We start from the raw sequence: 19,630 nt of genomic DNA on the forward strand, positions 1-19,630 counted from the left end.
GGTATAGAAATCCTCGCACCTCCCCCCCTCTGCAGCCTAAACCAATGCCCTGCACACGCACCGTGTGCCCACTAATGCACAGACAGAGGGTTGGGGATTTGAGATGAGAGGTCAGTACCTCCTCTCAGGCGTGGGCGGGGTGTTCTCTCAGTTAAAGAGTAATAGATTAGCGGAGTTTCGCCCCGTTTTTAGCAGCGTGACATCATGCGGTAAGAAGGAGACCTCTGCTAGTACAAATCATTAAGGCCCAAGCCCATTAAGTCACCTCAAGTGCATAAAATTTACAACAGTTTTAAACACCTGTGTAGTTGAAGCGCGTGTTTACTGATTGGTTGTTTCTTTCGTTGGTGTTTGGGATGTGCAGCAGAGTCACCGATGTGTTTACAGGTACAGTCTATTGCATTTTTCAAGTCTCGGCTCCTGCATTCGATGGGTCATTTTGTTTATACATGAAGGAATCGGTAAATCTTGGGTTGCCGGTGATCATTCGCTTTATTCTGTCTATTCACTGTCACTGCAAGTTGCGGAGAACGACAACCGAACTACTCACTGTTTAATTGGCCGGGCTTAGAAGGTGTCCTGCACAAAGCTGCGGCGAACGCAGCGGGTGTCTGCGTCTCAGGAGTAAGAGCTAAGTTTAGCAAATCCTCTCAGTGTGTTTCTCAATGACAGCACATGTTGGACAGTCTGCAGTGACTCTCACGAACCCGTAACCTCACATGCGAGCAGGCTGCGGACACACAGGTACCGTACATATTTACTGTGACAAATGAACATGCCGTCCGCACATGGTGTACTGCCGCGCACGTGCACAAGCGCATAGCGTGGAAATCCATGCAAATGAGGCAAGTGATCTCTCATTGCATTCTAAATGACGGGCAACTAAAGTAGGTATACTTTTAATTTGGATTTTGAAAATGTGCAAGCAGACTGAATAATAAAAGTTCTAATATCAACTTTGCAGAAAATAAACATATGCATATTTACGCACAATATGCTCCTCACTATGTGCAGATAACGACTTATCCTTTTGGAAATTTTTTATCTCCAGGATAGTCAGAGGTCAGAGGCCCGGAGCCGAAAGAGATTCAGTGCCCAAGGACACGTCAGCAGGATGGAGAGTTGGAACTACAGGACGGAGACAGAAACTCAGCTCTTTATAGTTTTGAAACCAGCTTTTGAATATATCTTAGTTATTAGTTAGTTAGTACAGTGACAAGGACCAAAAACTTGGCAAAGAAATCAGCAAAAACAGGACCTAACAGAATAAAGCAAAAGTAATAATAATAAAAAAAACCTAGAGATTTTAGTCTTTCCGGTCAAAATAGCATCAACTTGAGATTCTAATGTTCTATCTGGGTGGAGAGCTGTAATGAGATACTAATAATCAAAGAGTCAAAATGGCATCTGGAAGATTTCTTTATTTTATTATTTTTTTTAAATCTTCATCTACGAAATGTTATTGTGAACAATATACCACAGAAACATAAGGTAAGATATCATGAGAAAGTGGGTGTGATTCTTAATCGGCTCACACTGGCTTGTTTCAAGCGGAGGTGATAACATGCGCACATGAGAGAGACGAGCGGAGTGACTGGAAGGAAGAGTGGTAACGCAGGCTCACCTCACATGATGCTGACACAGACAGGAGGTTAAAAACCGTGTTCTCCTCTCCCGTCTGCTCCATCGCCACCGTTTCCACCAACTCTGAGACTTACAAAACTGGAAAAATAAATGACTTCTACTTTATTTCAGATTTAACTTGCTCAAAATTAGCTTTACATAAAATATTGAGAAAAAAAAAAAAAAATCTAATTCATGTTTTCCTCTATCCAATCTCGAAAGCTGCCTATTCGTGTCTGGACTGTGTAAGTCTGTTGGTGGCAGTTATTTTCCCCATAGTCGAAGCTCTCTAAACCAAGCAGCTGCCAGCCTGTGCTGGAGGCCCCCTGAGTCTCCTTGTGACCCGACATGACAGCACTTGTGGATGAAAGCACAGCTGGTACGGTCGTGAGGCCTGGAATAACCCTGGGACACGGGCTTTCAGGACTGGACGGTTTCCTAATGATACACAGTGTATTGTCGCTGATCACCGAGGCGCGTGTTCCTCCTTGAGCAAATTCTCTTTCGCACTGAGATACATCCCTCAGCTCGACAAGTTTCGTCTGGCTCGAGGCGGTGTAGCGGCTCAGGTGCCTTTGATTGTTTGGTAAAATCCACCTTGCAGTGTAAGCCTCCTGCGCTGTCACCTCTCCTCCTTGCATTTTGGGTAGACACACTGGCAACACACGCTCGCTGATCTTGGCCTTGTCTTTTAGCTTGAGCACGGCCACGTTGGAGTCCGGTGCAGAGTAAAAGTTTGGATGGACTAAAATATCCGAAACCTGTTGAGGAAGAGAGAGAGAAAAAATGAAAATGGATAGAAAATTGGAAGTTAGAACACCTGGGAAAATCTGATTGCAGGGAGAGTAAGAGCACATTTTGCTGCTTTTGGAATATCTGTTGAGCTCAGATAATGTGCGTCAAGATGCACAAATATTTCAAATCCAAATCATATATAATTGTATCCCAGTAAAGCTCTAAGTGAACATCCAAATGCCGAACCATTTCTTCCTGTACCATATACAAACAAAAACCTATTCAGAAGATACATGTATTTAATCAAGATTCCTTGCTTAATACTTTATCATCGAATCTGCTGTTTGGTAGATTTTGCAGTAATGGGAGACTTATACACATAAGACCTGAAAAAGACCTGACCCTTTCTAAGACCGGAAAATCCATTTTTTTAAAAAGTACAAACCGTGTAAGACCATTATAAGCACGGCTTTGGTAATTTGTGGGTCCAAAAATGTTTAGGCTTCAAGGTTAAAAGTGGGATAAATGTGGTTTAAGCTTCTTCGAGATATTTATGCAATCGGCGTTTTACCACCATTTAAATGATTATTTCAACTGTCAGTTAGGACCTTAAACATTGAAATAAAGTCATCTCAGTTAATTGAAAGCAATAGTATAAAACATAAACAGATTTTCACTCAAAAGTAGGCGTTTTCTGACTAGTCGACTGTGCTGTACCCTGAGGTGGTGCTGGCTTTTCAACCGATCCCTGGATGTCTGGTGCTTCTTGCCTATGACGACCTTCACATGCGCCGGGTGAAGGGGCTGCTGCTTGTCCTTGTCCACCACACACTGAGCGGCCACCAGGAGGCTACGCTGGGTGAGCAGGGCCCCGCTGCAGGCCAGGTACCAGAATGTAGACTCCTCTGAGGCCTCCTGCTGGTCGGACGTGGTCCTCCCACGTGACCTTCGGGTGCTGGCAGTGTGCTCAGGAGGTGAGCGGATATAGATGGCCGCATGCCATGGCCACTGAGTGTCTGAGAGGTTGCGAAGACTGAAAGTGTCAAATTTGCCACAAGCTGCGGGAAGGTAACAGTCAAAGAACAGAAAGAGTGTGTCAGAAACTGTAATTAATGAGTCCACCAAACTTAGCAGACCAATATTAAGGTTGGTGTAAAGTGTCCCACCTAAGCAGGTGCAACAAAACTAATAAGATGGGGAGAAAGATGTTCATCAAATACAGTCTCCAGATGAAAAGACAGTCCTGAGACTAATAAGGAAAAATAAGTGAAAACACCGGTGAGGGGGGGACAATCTGTGTGTAGGACATTTAAAGGATGAGAAGATTATCTTTGGACGGAGTAAAGCTAACTGCTTCCCCCTGTTTCCTGCCTTTATGCTAAGCTAAGCTAGCTGAGAGCTGGCTCTGGCTTCATATTGACCACGCAGAGGTGAGAGCGGCCTAGATCTTCTCATCGCACACTCTCGCCGAGAAAGAGACTAAACGTATTTCCTGAAATGACGAACTGTTACTTTGAATTGGGCCTACGTAACTTTCGCTGAACAGCGGCCACTTTGGCCACAAGTGGAAATACAGTGGAATTGTTGTATATGATAGTAATTTCAAAAAGAATCCCCAATTAGAAAAGAGCCATAAATTTGACAAGTCAGGCTTTTTAGCTGCAAAACCAAAAGTGTTTTGAATTTAGCAAGTGTGTTTTACTGCTTATGAATTCACCTTTTCATCTATTTTATGCAATATAGTCTCACTTTAAAGTATACTCAGGTTTCACTTCACAAGCTGTGTCTCGACAGCTGCTTCTCTCACCTGGCGAGCAGGAAACGTGACGCCCACTCCACCTGCCAGTCTTTAGACAGGTGCGCCGGGGGCTTCCTGTGTGGCGGTAGAGAGGCGAGGCACACTTGTACTCGATGCTCGTGTAGACGGAGTGAAAGCCACGAGGAAGCTCCTCCAAAGGGGAGTCGTCTCTTTCCACATTGGACTGTCCGTCGAATGTAAGTGGAATAAAGCCGGCTGACAAGAAATCGTGCTTGCCGTACCTGGATAAGAGCTGGAGCCCCTGGTTTGGACTCTCCCTGTGGGAAAGAGATGCGATTTGTCTCGGTAGCTCCTTCTCTGAACTTAACTAACTTAATGTAGGAATCCTGTCACCAATTTGACATCAACATCAACAGCAAAATTAAGCATTTCAAACGTTAGCCATGCATACTTAAAGGTGGTGGAACAAAAACATCTCAACACGAGATGGAGAGAACTCCATCTGTAATTTCCCGTAAGTGGACCGTGTGAAAAACTACTATTTCCAGGGTCAGTAACGAACCTCAGACTCTACTTAAAATGTGCACTGCCTGTTTTTATCTTAGCGCCCAATTAAACTTCATTAGAGAATTGTTTGTTGCAATTTTAGCAATGTTGGGCATTTGTAAAAAAAAAAAAAAAAAAAGTTTAAAAATATCATTATCTATTATAATTGCATAAAGGTTGCTACAGAATGTAATCTGCTCGGTTTAGAAGACAAATTTAGGGATATTAATTGCTTCCACACTCACCCATTATTAATTTTGCATATGCCTGACTAAATACAGGTAGGGGACAGGTAGTCTCTGATCTTCATAGCCACCACGTGTAGAATTTGTAAGTTTGTGAGAGTCTAAAATAACATGAAAATCCTACACACACTGGCTTGAAATGTGCTAAAATTATGCAAATACACATAGCAGGGTGTCATGAAGCGTACCTTGATAATAGATGTGGCTTCACAACACTCTGTTGCACGAGTTCAGACACTTTGGGTTCTCGACAGGCTGTGAGGGCAAATCGAGCAGGTGAATGTTAGTGCATAAGAATCGCTTTGTGAGCTTCCACTGTCGAACGGCTCGGCTTCAGTAACATGAGTAATTGTGACCAGAGGGATAAGTTATTCAGCGTAAACAAGAACGATTCCAAGCAGAAAATATCAGGGACAAACATTCTTCATAAATAAAAATTCAAAACCATTTACTGATCCATCTTGACAAATAGATTTGTTTACTATACACTCATCATAGTGCTCGAATTGCTAAATAGTTCCTTTTTTCTTGTAATATTTCCACGATATGTAAATTTCCAGGTAAATTATTGTTTTATATAAACAAATAGGCCTTACTGTACATGTCAACATTTTGTGGCATCCTCACATAGTAATGAAGTGGAAAACTACGCTACTCTGTGTGTGTGTTACAGTGTGTTTCCAGCCCTAATGTGTTTTTGAAAACGACTACCTCTCACACACGTTGGTGGCCTGCTACTCCAGGATCCATTAGAGAGGCAGGTACTCTGGTGCTTTCCACTCAAAATGTAGGAGTTTTTACAGAAAAACTCAATCGTCTCTGCAGCCGCTGCTGTGTTAAGGGCAGGTCTGTGGTAGCCATTGAGCAATTTGGATAGAGGGGCACACTGGACTCTGCTTGTTTGGCCTGTATGAGTACATTTGGGAGAGAAGAGAGGAAAAAAAATCATAAACAAACGCATTATGTCGCATTTACGCTGTATAAACATGAGAAATGAAGACCAGCAGCGACTTGGTGAAAAAGTACCTTCTACACATATAGGAACTGCGCCACTCCACGTGCCATTAGGTAGACAGGTCCTCTGCTGGGAGCCGGTAAGTATGAACGGTGGACGGCACTGGTAGTTTACAGATACAAGTGCCTCCCTGAGGCCATATATAGGCAGCAGATATCCATTCTCCAGTCTCCCAGGAGGCGGACACGCTGGTTTCCTAATGGCCGAAACTGTCGAGAAATTTTCTGACTATGATAAATGAAAGATAAACCTACACTGAATAAACAGCTAATGAAAAACTGAATACAATTGTTATAATTTTACAGTTAATTGAATTCACTCCATTGGTATAAAACTGTTGATAGAGTTTGAAAATCCTCTCATCCTGCAGTTCTTTGTTGCTACTCTAGGTTGAGGGGCTGCTTTCATGGCCAAGAACTGAGTTGACTTTTGACAAATTAAACTCCGCTCTTTATAAGTCGTGGCTTACCATGATAACTAACTTTCTAAAACTCATTCACAACATTGCAGAGCAGACTAACGACCTTGACTAAAAATCTTGGAAATTTTCTTATTTGAGTTCAATCAAAAGATGGCCTCCACTTTCCCTAACACAGAATTGACTATATGCCACAAAAATAAAAACAAAAAATCCCTTCCATTTGACTTATTGATCTAATCTTTACACACTCGTGCTGTACCACTATGATATACTTAGGGTTAGCCATCAAGAGAGAATGTGAACGAAGAAAAAGTCTGGACAAATGGGATGCAAGTTAGATGCATGATTTGCTTCGAGAGAAGGCAAACGGTGGAGAGCGAAAATGATAAATCTGTGTCAAGGACTGGCCGTCTCACATCGCCGCCCTGTGTAGGAGGCTGCACGCACACAGAGGAATGAAATAAAAAGATCCAGGAGAGCGTGCAAACCGAGAGCGGTGCTGCACTATGCATTGAAGAACAGCGGAGTATCATCTGTATCCTGTATTCGTGATATCTGAAGTAGATACCTACAGTATATCATGAATAAGAATACATCAGACTTTTTCATTATTATTCTGTGTATGTGGACTCCACAGAGGAAACCAGCTTTACAAAGCGATCATCAGCTGGCTCTTCTATAGCGTGTGGACAAACTAAGAGGAACTCTCTACAGTACATTATAATGCAATACAATCCATCAATACCGCTATGGACTCAGGCAGAGCAAAACACACATCATTAGCTTTTAAATGGAAGTATTTCTTTTGAGGCAGTTTTATGAGATTGCACTATACTGTTAAGCGTTTCTGTCATTTTGTCCATCCCGTGTCCATACTTTATGTATGCAACATTCACATTACTAAGAATGATTATACCTGCCTGAACTCTCCTGAAAAGTAAGAACAAATCCATCAAAGTTGTTGTAGCCGTCTGAGGTGAAAAGAATGTGCAAGCGATTCCCAGAGCTTGTTACTGGAGGTGGCAGCTGATCCCCACAAAACCGGCCAATCACAGGGGAGCTCAGATCGTCGCCGTCACGCACCTCGACGTAGTCATAACGACAGTTGTGGTCAGGCTCCAAGCTGAGCAGTGAAAACCTGCAGCATAACCATAGAGAAGATACGTTTAATTGATTTTTCAATCCAATTTAAAAGACTGAACAGCAGTCTTCTTGGTGCTGAACTGTATAAACAATAAGTCCAATTATGTGGGATCATGCAGGTGGTATTTTCACTCTGCTCTGACCTCGACATCATTTGACAGACTAATAGTGAGTTGATCCCCCGTAGAGCCGGTTACTCATTGAGGAAGAGTGGTTCCCTATGGAGCGGATTCCCACAATTTACTCATGACACTAATTCTGTTTACATGGTTTGGTGATACCATGTCACAGAGAGTTTTTGTTTGCACTCAAACATAAAAACCGGGTGATTTCACTACCGAGTATATCTTCAAACAGAAAAGAGATTCTGATCAGTGAAACAATTCTATGTACAACTTGCGTATTTGCTGCGTCTGTCAAAAAATGCTGGTAATATTTGCCCCGACTTGAGCCTATGTCAGTCCCAGCCCTAAAGTATTCTCAGCTCCAGCCCTCTCATTAATCCAAACACAGGCACTAAAATCTCTAGACTGCTTGTCTCCCTATTGCATCACCTGAGGCTCAGCAGTGCTTTCAGTAACATTTTGGACTTGTCGGATAAACATTGACCAGATCTTTGTTGTTTGGGAAACTGATGTCTCCTCAGTGCTAAAAAGACCTGGAAAGGTGACCTACCTGAGCTCGATGCTACTGTCCCTCTGCACCTGCACTGTCCATTCACATTTGGCGTTTGTTGGGTAACTCTCCAGGGCTATGTGACCCTGAGCCCGCTGGATGATGCCTCCACATGCTACTCCCCACAAGAGAACTGTAATTACTTTCACTTAATGAACATTCCTATCAAATATGTGTTTATCACAGTGGAACCGAATATTTTTATTGTGGGCCGCAGCATGGGTACTGTGACACGCTGTGTAAGAGGGCAGATAATATCCAAAAAAAAAATGAGGAGACGATGGCATCCAACCAGCCACTTCAAAAACCATGATTATTAACACCATGCTGGCATTCATGCTGGTATGTGTGTTCTTCAGAGGAACAGACAAGCAAAACAAGATACTGAAAATTCTCCAAATTGATTTCTTTCAGTCCTCACTACTAAAAGGGACCAGGGTGAGAGTTGAAATGAGGGTTTGGTTTGGTATTTATTGGTGGAAGGTTTAGGCTTCTGGAATATTTCAGAATTGATAAAAGTTATTTCTTTAGCAAAGCATTAGTGAAACCATACAGCGCATTTGATTTAAATTATTTGGGAGCTGCTGCAGCACTATACTGACAATTACATTTTCAAAAGAAAAAACAGGAATCCTTTTCAGAATTTTAATATTTTTAGACAAGATACTAGATTCTACAACTAGATACTAACAGTTGACTGTAGCTGTAGCTCAGCTGAAACCAAGAAAAAAAGCGTTGTCGCCACCAAGTGACCTTACAGTGTATTACAAATGCAGATGTGGCAGTCTGAATTCGTGGACCACAGAATTGATAATGATTACACCCCCAGAATTAATGTGTATATCTGTGTATAGCTCTGTATTTCCCCATAGATATTAAAGAGATTTAATCTTAGTTGATGGGTTATGTTTTCTTAACTTGCAATAAACTTATTACTAAAAAAGATCCCTAGCAATGTTTACAAATGCCGGAAAAGTAAAAAAAAAATTGTAAAGCTCTAGAATACATGAAGAAATGTTAAGCTGTCGCATTTCGTCAGTCTACAAGAGCTCTGCCAGTCAGTCTCGAATGACTCAGTTGTCAGTGGTTGCATTTATTTCATATGGTGACTAGCCGGATACCACTTTACTGGCAAGTGTAATCTAACAAGAATATCTCATGCACTGTAGCGTGCAGCTCTTCAGTCCTTCTAAACGGCGTATTTCTCAAATGTGTTCACCATGTGTTCCATGCATTCGCTTGTCAGTAGTGAGATTCAGAATATTTGGCCCTGTTCTTTGGCAAGATAAGGCCTTACAGCAACACTGTAGTCCAACTCACTTTTACAGTCCCCTCCACTCCAGCCCTGACGGCACTCTGTACAATACTTTCCATTGACGAAGAAGTCATCATTGGCTCGCCATGTTCCGTTGTGGCAGGTTTTACAGTTCTCAAACAGACTGCAGCCTTGCAAAGACAGAGGCAGAAAGAGGCTTAACTTGTACCGAACATTTGTTGATTCAAGCACTCAGCGTCTGGTAGATGTTTCCTGGGAAAAATTGAATCTAACGAACAGGAAGTTACTTATTTACGTCTGGAGCGGCAGCTGCTTGGGGGAAGGTAGCATGAGGAGTGAGAGCAGAACAGGAGACAAAATAAGCACCTTGCAGATTATTCCGGATACAACAATTTGCATAAGCAACAATGAGAATGTACCTGGGTGAATGATACAAGGGTCACACTGATCCAGAGCATTGCGGCAGCAGGGTACAGTGTAACCTACGCTCGACCCTCTCGAGGGACACCGGCACTGGATCAGGTGGTACTCACAACATGGGCGACACATGACGCTCCACTCAGAACTCGGGCAGTTGTCCCCAGACAGAGCTGTGGAACCAACACAAAAAGACCCTCGGATCAAACTTAATAACCACCTAAGGAAACCCCTTTCTTCTGACACCTTAGATTTTGATAGTCAAAATGAAATGTAATGAGTTAAAGATGCAGAACTGCACTAAGATATTTGTCTCTATATAAAAATAAAAAACGTACAAATGATTTGGTCCCACTAGATATTTCTGTCTCTACATGAACAGGGCAGTGGTATTTCCTATAATCTGATGATCCAGATCAGACTTCCCTGTACAACACAGGTACAACATTTCACGATGACTGAACAAATGGCTGAGGTGTGAAATTTTATCTTGGCAGGTGATTTCGTGGCAGATGATGCCGTCAAGCTCGAGCAGGACTGCATACTGTTTGTGAATCAAATCTTAGTTCTAAAGCCGCCGTGGTAGACCTTGTGGACTTTGTGACCCACAGCGCTGCACCATATTGGGCAGCTTGGGATGCAGAGACTGTTTCAAACATGTCCCAAAAAATCCCACTAAAGATGCAAGCTTTTTTTCCAAAACCCTATTTTCAACTACTAAATATGTTATTGAACATATGCATTATGCTACTGTTCTCCCAAGACTTACAACGGAGCAGTGTAAAATGGACTCAAGATAAAGCTCAGAGGGGGCTACAGCCAACTGTCATCATCACAGACTTAATTTTGCCAATCGATAGTTATGGATTTCTGTGCTAAATGAAATGTAAAAGCTTCCCAGATATTGAACCCTCACTAATATGTCCAATATCTACATTAATTGGCGAGTGGAAAGGCTGCACACAGGCTCTAGCAGGAGAACTTGTGTGTTACTCACAGAGTCTGTAGCATGAATTGAGACCTGTCTTAGCAGGAGAAGTGACTAATCGTCATGAAATAACTCCAAGGTTAGTCAGCAGTTAAGCAAACAGGTTTATTTTTTGTGAAAAATTAGCAGAAATTTCCCAAAAAGGAGGATACAATATTGTGTACAGTTAGAACAACATTCAAAACTGCAATAAATGCATTTGACTTACCATGTGGCCAAGCCGTTACAAAGAAACAGAGATTTAAGAGGAGGTGGTAGAGCACGGGATCCAGAAGAGTTTGCATGGGCACTTTCCTTGAGAGGAAAGTGAGCATGTTGGCTGCCAAACTCACAGCAATAAACTTCCAAAAGAGTTCCAAGACAGCGGCACTAGCTTAGTGTTATCTAAAGATCTTCCTGTCCTCTCAAAATATGACGTAGCTAATGGAGGATGAATTCTGCCATCTCATCGTAATGGACAGAGATCCTTAACCCATTCCTTCCATGATGTTTTCATTTGTGAAAGCGTGTATTTGCTTTGAGATTGTTCAGCTCAAATCACCGCCGGGTCTGTGGCTAGTTGCTGTTTCTCTCGCTCCCGTTGTGAGCTCAGAATGAGTGCTGCGTGCTGAATAGTAACAGGGCAAAAATACTTGCTGGCAAAGGAAGAGGAAAGTGCATTTGAGGGAAATAAAGACATGCTAATGAGAAAAACAGCGATGAAGTCCACAAAAAAAAAAAAAAAATCCATCTGTCAGTTTACTGAGAGAGGTTTCAAGGAAAGAACAAATTAGATATTGAAAAGCTTTCTTCTTTCCAAATACTTCGAAAGTCATGAAAAACACAAATCTGCACATACATCAAGCGAAATGTGTTTTCTGATGCCTCGTGCCAGGATGAAAGATAACAGATGTTCTCTCTAATGACCCTATGAAATGTTTATGATGTCAGGCTCTATTGATTTGCCAGGGGCAATGAGGCTGATAGGACCGTCACAGCCGTTTCATGACCACCGTTGTTTTTCCATTACCTAAGCTGTTACCAAGGAGTTTCCATGTTTTCGTATGTTTTCATCTTCTCGATTACAGCAGCTTGTAAACGGACAGAGAGTGATAACCCTACATGACTTTAACAGTTGCTCGCTGTTTATAAAGACTATTATTTGCTTTTCTGTGATATCTGATACTAACGCTTGGTTGCAAGAGCTGACTGAGAGACTGGGATTTTTGGCTTGTTAATTACTGTTAAATTGTTCACAGCAAATTTGCTCTGTTCTTTTTTGTTTTATCATTGTTGGTGTACACATATATCAATAGTGGTCTACATGATGTAGTCATGATACGTCTTACATATCTTATCATCAGTGTCCGGTGAAAACCATCAATCTCCAAATCTGGTGATTTTGAATTGGAAATTTCGAAAACATGAAGGATTAAGTGTGCCTTCATGAGTTAAGAACTTTTTTTGGATTATCTTTTATTAGCTCAAGAAAAGCTGGTGCTTTGGAGATACAGGTTTTTTTTTTTTTACAGAACAGTGATGACATATCCTATTTTTTTTTGCTGACGCACCCCAGGACCCGATCAATAACCAAAGACTTCACTCTCTTTTGAGGCGGCATTTAAAGATTTGACGACTAGAGGGCATTCAATCTCCATAATAAGCTGACGGTGATGTAGCCTTGACATCATAAAACCCTGTCATGATGTTAAGGCAAACATATCAGCAAAGAATTGCATGTTTACACATCTAGCAGACACGGAACAACACAAAGTTTAATATTAAAAAATGGGAAAATTACAGATGTGTCAGAGAATAGGAACTCTGTAATTAGTGCCAAGGGTGCTCATACAAAGTACAGACTTACAGTAATACGTGTATTTAAAGCTGCTATAATCAGTATTTTCATGTCAACGGTGGATCAAATGACTGTGTACTGTGAAAGAGGTCTGACTCTTCAGTTCCCCCCAGCTGTACACAGCTTTTTAGTGTCTTCAGCTCATTTTTTGTTTTGTTTTACAGCTTGCAACCTTACTCCTTTGGTTCAGTCTCATTGATCTCAGTGTCTCGGGTAAACCCATTGTATTCTACCTGCCAAGCACCAAATGACAGGCGGAGGAGTTGGTGGAGACCAAAGCAGAGCTAAAAGGAGAGTGACTATTGGACTTTGATTCAAGAAGCCAGAAACACGACCGAAAATGAACATTAATGCTGCTCCTTATAACAGTTTGCGAACATGTTTGATGCAATTGATGGACCATGTTCGCGAACTGTTAGTTAACATGTTCGATCAAATTGATCACTTGTGCCCTATCAAATTTATAGTGACATAATGTCCGGGTGGTGTTTACACCCTGCTATGTTACCCTCAACTGTCCAAAAAAAAAAAAAAAAATTCATGCAGGGTTAAGATGCATTTAATAATAAGGCTGAGGATATTAAACCACATAAAACAATATAACGGGTTATATTGCATGGTGAGAATGTGTTTCTACACACAGCAACAAAAAATTGTCGCCATGGTTAACTGAAAATGCCCCAGTAGTAATTAAGTGTCCCATCAACCGAGTGACAACCGCATTTTGACCAGCACTTTGAGCTGACACATAAAGAACCATGAGGGACTACTTTTGATACTTGCAGCCTTTTAACTGTCAATCTTTACTGAAGATTTTGCCTCCTCCTCTCATGTTGAACCTGACCCAACCAGACATGAGAGAGAGAGAAAGATGAAGGGAGGGGGATTATGTATTCCACATTATGACACAGTCATAAAACTTTCATTCGTGTCACAAGGCCAAACTCACTGTTGAAATGAGTTCTTGACATCAGAGACCAGCGTTTTTTTTGGTTCATGTAATTACCCATGGTGCTCGGTCAACTATTTTTAGCCTCCCAGTTGCTCAGAGGAAATCTTCCACTTGGAGCCCACAGACTCTCATCCAACCCTGCTCCAACATCCGCTGACCTTCCTCAACTCCATCCAGTGTTGACAGTAACCAAGCTACACACAAGGACAATAGGGACACATATAGGGGACCTCTCACTGAAATTCATCTTATCACCTTAAATGAGGCCAAAGAAGTAGCAAGAACAAAGACAGAGAGATATTAAGCTTTTACATTTCCAGTATGCGGAAATTAAACTAACATTTGAGATGACAATGAAAATGACCAAGTAGAGACAGAAATACGTGAATTTAAGAAGAAAGTTCTGTCATAATATTTAAATTTGATTCAGATGTTTGACGTTTTGTCATTTCTTATGGTGTGGCTTTTAGTCAGAAATATCTGGTATATTTTGGTCATTTCACTTATCAGTTAAAAAGGAACAACACATCTCTATGTCACACAATTGAAAGTCCTCAGTGGGTTGCAGTCTCACACATTAAAAGGGAAAGTTTCATACCCTATTTTCTTATTTAAACACTAGTATTTGCAGTTTGTTGGTAGATACCACAAGTTATAGCCATCCTCAACAACGTACTCTGTTCCCGGTGCTTGTTCTATATATTTATTTCAGCAGGTCTAAGGATAGTCACCTTCCTTGAGTCTCTAAAGAGTGATTGTCAAAAATCCACTAACCGTGTTCTCATGGAGTCGTCCTTTGTTCTTTCGGCCTTCATATCAAACATCAATTTCAGGAGGAGGGAGTTGCTAAAATGTTCTCATATGCTCCCTCATCAGACATCTCTGCAAAAGAACACATTTAAAACCTATAATGTCATTATCTAATAGTAAAACCATTCATTACAATCTGCCCTTACAATAAGAAAACATAACAACAGCTGAATTGTATATTGTCTTTAATATTTTCTTTTAAATAAGCCCCTCGACACTGTTTTTATTAAACTGAAATATTGCAATGATTTAAAGACATTCTGTAAAGCTGGTTTTGAAAACAGATAATATTTTACCCAAACATTCTCAGGCCTTCAGACTTGCCATAAAACACGAGTTAAGAGTGAATGACAAGCGCAAACAAAGGATTCTCAGCTGTGAAGCATTTGTACATTGCTGTGACATGTAAATATACCGGCACCTGTAAGTCCTGTTTGAGTCATAAGAACACCACGTGAAATGTGAGACCTAGGGGTCTCTTTCAGACTGTCCCACTTTTGTTTTGAAAATGCGCACATTTTCCATAGACCTAATGTCACTGCCTGTATTTACAAAGTTTGACTCAGTCCAGAAATATAGTGTACTGTAGCAAATAGTGCACAAGTTTGTTGCTGCAACAGTTCAAAATGCTGACGTACTGTTTTCTTTGGAGGTAAAAGGACTATCTCATGTTAGTCCCACTGACAAGAAGATTCTGATTATCTTGTCTGTCGTATCCTGTATACATTACAGGATATTACAGATATCCTGTTGTCTTGGCTTTGTTTGAGATAACAATTAAGTTCTTAAGGCTACCCTTAAAGCATTGACATGATAGTGACATATTTTCATAAAAAAATGCCGGCAATTTGCGTGTTTGACATCCTCTCTAAAAAATAAAAAATATCACAATCAGAATTAAACAGTAGGTATAGAAAAGTTTCTATTTCAATGATGCCAACACCCTCAAACTGGGTAAATACGTACCTTATGCCCGCCCTGTGAATAAAAACTTGATTTTTTCCTTCAGTTGTAGACTAGATCATTAAAAGACATCACATTTTCCAGCCATGTCAATTAAAAATTATTGTAAAAGGCCTCAAATGAATATGAAGCTTTAAATATAATAGGTTACATGATTTCACATTGTCACACCACAGGGATAAAAGCTGAAGGTTTCTCAGCCTCTGCTTTGAATGATTATACTCCCATGTTGCCTCTCTCCCTTGGAAGCAGTTTTTCCTTGGCTGACTCCTGAGTGTCTTTGCAGGGAGTCTTCTTCATTTCTAGACTTTTGACCCAAGTGTAGGCTGACGAGCCACCAAGAACCATCATGTTACTGGTCCACCACAGCAGGCTTTTACTGGAAGAGTTGTAAACCACTGCAATAACAGTCTGGGCGCAGGCTTTTGCTGTCCCTGAGACATTGTGTGTCAGTGGACTGGTATACTTGATCTGGAGACCTGTGACGTAGCCGATGGCGAAACCAAACACTCCACCGAGTGTCATTATACCCCAAAACCCGAGGTCAGTGAGGTGGCTGAAGCTGGCGAGACGACCGAACTCTCCAAACACAAGAATGAGCGGTAGGAAGAGGGCGCAGGCATTGATGTTGTTGTAGTAGGACAGTTTCCAGATGTTTCCATCCACTGCTGGCATCACCTTCTTGGTGTAGATGGCATTGAGGGAGACACAAGCGCTGGCCAGTACCCCAAAAAAGACCCCTGACATGGAGAGGGACCCTGCCATGCCTTCCTGGTCCACACCCAGCCAGAATCCACCTGAGAAGCAACAACACATATGGGACTGTGATGTCAAAGTAAAGCATTTTTAACACTGGGGAAGCCAAGCTGCTGTCAGCTGAGCTTCAGCATGGCAGTATCTCAGTGGTCTTACCAATATTTTTAAAGTCATGCAAGTGAATAAATGTCACATTTTTTGGATTTATATACTTTCCAGGCAAGAATTGAAATATTGATTAAAACTAGGGCTGCAAAAATGATCATTTTTGCTTACAAAGAATTTTTTTAAATTTGTGAGCTAAATGCCCACTCACACTTTCCCAGGGCCACAGTCATATCCTGAAAAATCGCTGTTTTCTTTAAGGATCAAAAGTCCAAAACCGTTTCTCTTATATAACTGCAAACTGAATATTTAAGAAATTGAAACCAGTGAAAGTTGGCCATGTCTGCCTGATAAATGACTAATAAATGTTATCGGCTGGCAGATCTTTTCAGCACTAATTATCGTGACGTTTCAACATACATACATCAGCTTTCTCAAATATTCTAGAGTGGAATGCTGTTAAAAATTGAAATTACATTATAATGAATATATTAGGAACAAATTTTTCCTCTCTATTTACAAATGAATCCTAATTCCAGAACATATAAAATGAAAATTTGGAAAAGTATATAAATGGATAATGGATTATAGTTTGTTTTTCCTAATATGACTCTGCAGAAATTAACTTAATAAGGAGTCAATAACTGAAATTTACACACACTTTTGTGGGGTTTGGTCCATTAACCCCATTTAAGGAAAGTCTTAATGCTACATCATACAATGATAGCTCAGACAATACAGAATGCTTCCAACTTAGTTGCAATGGTTTGTGAAAGGCCCTGTCTGGTTTCCACCTAACGACATCTCCGTGCACAAAGCCAGGTCCATTAAGAAACTGTTCTGAGTTTGGTGTGGAAGAGCCCTGACCTCCACCCCATGTAACACCAACTGCCAGCCAGGCCTTATCATCCAACGTCAACGTTGGACTTCATTACTGCTCTTGAGGCTGATCAAATCCTGTAGCCAACGTCAAACAACAGGAGGAAAAGATTCATAGTAAATGATCCGGATCTGCCCCAGAGTACAATGGGTTATCCCTGGCCCATGAACCCATCCATCCTCCAAGTTCGGTGCAAATGGGTTCGGTATGTTTTGCATAAACCTGCTGACAAACCAACGAGCAAAAGCAGACACACAACCTCCTCGTCGGAGGGAACAAGCAAACAGACAGAAAAAACAGTCATTGTGACACGCACAAAAGTGCAGATTGTATTTTTGCAAAGTCTAACAAATCATCTGCTATTTATTTAATATAGAAAATGCTGCGTTAAACTGAATGATGGGGGGGGGGGTAACCTACCTAGTATGATCCCACAGCACAGTAAGGCTTGGAAAGACGTGGTTTGTTTCAGGACAACATACGATAACAGCACGTTGAAAACGGTGCTGAGTGACCGGCCGACTGTGTAGAAAGCCACCCCGACGTATTTCAGGCACATGTTGTTGAAGGTGATCATGCCAATGAACACAATGGACAGCGGCAGGACCTCCCGCGACGTCTTCACGTCGAATCTGAACGACGGGAAGTCGATGCGCCCCGGGCACAATTTGGACAGCAGCTGCATGAGCCAGCACAGCCCAACCGTCACCACACACTGGTAAAAAGTGACAAACAGCGGCGCGTCCAAGTCCCGGTTGTCCAGCAGGTAGTTGTTAAGGAACACCATTGTTATCGACACGAACCAGTACAGCGCTACCACAGCCGCTATCCTGACAGCTCGGAGTGCGAAAGTCTCTCCGTGTCCGTCCTGGTCCATGGATTCCGAGCCGGCCAGTGCCATCCTCAAGATAGTGAACCGCTTCAGCGGCGTCCTGTTCATGACGGCAGAGAAAGAACAGCGAGCCGGGTGAAAAGTGGAGCATTTACATGAGCTAAAAATGTAGCTACAGAGCGGCGATGCTAACTATACGATACAAACATGACTTCGGTTTTCCGCCAACGGCAACAACAGAATGACTTCCGGTCAGATTTCTTCAGATTAAAACCTGAAAAATGCAACCTCTCACCATTTGCAACAGGTTCGAGGGAAACGGCTGTTCTATATGTGTATTTCTGCAAGTCTGTTTCTATACCAAAAATGACCATGTCAATACTCGTTAAACACGAATGCACCAGTAAAGTCAAAACTGCCGTTGTTATGTACTGTTTCATTTCCAGACTTTTATCTTGAAGGTAGACGCCCAAACCAGAGTTCTCCTTAAACGTCACTCTACTTCCTGGCGTGAACCACTTTTTTTTTTTCTTTCTTTTTTTTTTTTTTTTAAATTTAAAGAGACACGGTCCTTGAATAGTGACCGGTTTTAGTCCATATTATTCCCGATTCTTTCAGAAGAACGATGTGGTCACCTGCCAAAAAGTGTGTTACATATTTTTTTCTTGATTGTTATATGATTTGGCAAAACGGTTTAGATTGAATGATTGGTTAAAAAAGAAGGTCCTCATACCTTAAGTTGCCGGAGATGGTCCTGTATTAGAGGAGTCTGGCACGGAGGAACGACGTCTACAAGGAAGTGTCTTGTCTTTTCACGGCTTGTCCTACTCCTCCCATGGGGCAACAGCACAGGTAGAACCTGGCATGGTTAGAATTTCCTGGTGTGCGCCGTTCACCAGAAATGGCAAACGGAGTGCGCCGTCGGTCGTTTATCAGTGACCAACCTATCCCGTGCATTTGCCAGGACGCACGTGATAGATGTGAAGATTAAAATAAAAATAAAATAGTTACAGATAGATGTAAATACGTTACATCTACCCGGGGGAACCCGAGGGTCTCAGACCGCACTCTGGCTCATCAAAGATGGGATCGAGTCTTCCGGGTCTCCCTTTGCTCTAAACCTGACTGGAAAAATCCAGAGACGAATTTTTGATACAGACAGGCAGCCAAAGAAAAGCCAAGAAAAGGAGAACAATGCCATGTCCTACCCCAAACAACAGATGTTTGAACAGGAAAACCAATGAACAACAGAAGTGATGACAAGAATCAGGAACCGTGACAGGTTGTTTATGAAGTTTGAAAACAGGAGTCACTGCCTGAAGTGGGTTATCATGCAGGTTTTTCAAGGCTAGAACACTTTGAACGCACTAGATTGGTTTTCAAAATTAAAACCAATGTAGTCTATTACTTCCATTTATTTTGATCAGTTATTTTAGCCAACTATTTGCTCATACAGGCCCATTTTACATTTCGGTTATTTGTGTCTAGATGTGTTTTCTTCCAGTTGTCACACAAATGTTGTGTGTTTGCATGGAGGTAGAGTGTTTTGATTTTGGAATAGAATAATTCCAATCCCTGCAATAACTATGTGCCCCTTAAATTTTACCCCCTAAATACATTTCTTTGTTTAAAAAAAAAAAAAAAAAAAATTC

The 19,630-nt window shown here is 41.5% G+C and overlaps 2 protein-coding genes across 5 annotated transcripts; both read right to left on the reverse strand.

Annotated features, from left to right (window-relative positions):
- Positions 1-1,208: 1,208 nt before the first annotated feature.
- si:ch211-102l7.3 lies at positions 1,209-15,518 on the reverse strand. Of its 3 annotated transcripts, XM_040132613.1 has the most exons (13): positions 15,409-15,518; positions 14,407-14,514; positions 13,687-13,826; positions 9,858-10,028; positions 9,483-9,608; positions 8,163-8,277; positions 7,265-7,482; positions 5,935-6,132; positions 5,620-5,814; positions 5,097-5,163; positions 4,166-4,434; positions 3,076-3,416; positions 1,209-2,384 (listed from the first exon to the last, which is right to left on the reverse strand). In XM_040132613.1, the coding sequence occupies exons 3-13, from the start codon at positions 13,688-13,690 to the stop codon at positions 1,812-1,814; spliced, it is 2,277 nt and encodes a 758-aa protein (XP_039988547.1). In that variant the 5' UTR covers positions 13,691-13,826; positions 14,407-14,514; positions 15,409-15,518; the 3' UTR covers positions 1,209-1,811. The 3 variants fall into 3 exon arrangements, with proteins under 3 accessions (XP_039988547.1, XP_039988556.1, XP_039988539.1); XM_040132622.1 differs by lacking the exon at positions 13,687-13,826; XM_040132605.1 differs by lacking the exons at positions 13,687-13,826; positions 14,407-14,514; positions 15,409-15,518 and adding an exon at positions 11,052-11,406.
- Positions 14,611-18,946, reverse strand: slc35c1 (solute carrier family 35 member C1). Of its 2 annotated transcripts, XM_040132644.1 has the most exons (3): positions 18,712-18,946; positions 17,567-18,078; positions 14,611-16,202 (listed from the first exon to the last, which is right to left on the reverse strand). In XM_040132644.1, the coding sequence occupies exons 2-3, from the start codon at positions 18,045-18,047 to the stop codon at positions 15,622-15,624; spliced, it is 1,062 nt and encodes a 353-aa protein (XP_039988578.1). In that variant the 5' UTR covers positions 18,048-18,078; positions 18,712-18,946; the 3' UTR covers positions 14,611-15,621. The 2 variants fall into 2 exon arrangements, with proteins under 2 accessions (XP_039988578.1, XP_039988568.1); XM_040132634.1 differs by lacking the exon at positions 18,712-18,946 and having other exon boundaries at positions 17,567-18,226.
- Between the last annotated feature and the right edge of the window lie 684 nt (positions 18,947-19,630).

Source organism: Xiphias gladius, chromosome 1, assembly GCF_016859285.1.
Source record: "Xiphias gladius isolate SHS-SW01 ecotype Sanya breed wild chromosome 1, ASM1685928v1, whole genome shotgun sequence".
In the NCBI taxonomy this organism is placed as follows: Eukaryota; Metazoa; Chordata; class Actinopteri; order Istiophoriformes; family Xiphiidae; genus Xiphias; species Xiphias gladius.

Excerpts from the sequence above, each read along its gene's own strand:
- slc35c1 (XM_040132634.1), bottom strand. The coding sequence starts at position 18,086 with ATGAACAGGACGCCGCTGAAGCGGTTCACTATCTTGAGGATGGCACTG. Across the intron at positions 16,203-17,566 it reads GTGCTGTGGGATCATACTAG|GTGGATTCTGGCTGGGTGTG; the intron begins GTAGGTTACCCC and ends GTTGCTTCTCAG.
- si:ch211-102l7.3 (XM_040132605.1), bottom strand. The coding sequence starts at position 11,157 with ATGCTCACTTTCCTCTCAAGGAAAGTGCCCATGCAAACTCTTCTGGAT. Across the intron at positions 4,435-5,096 it reads AAGCCACATCTATTATCAAG|GGAGAGTCCAAACCAGGGGC; the intron begins GTACGCTTCATG and ends TCTTTCCCACAG. Across the intron at positions 3,417-4,165 it reads TCACGTTTCCTGCTCGCCAG|CTTGTGGCAAATTTGACACT; the intron begins GTGAGAGAAGCA and ends ACCTTCCCGCAG.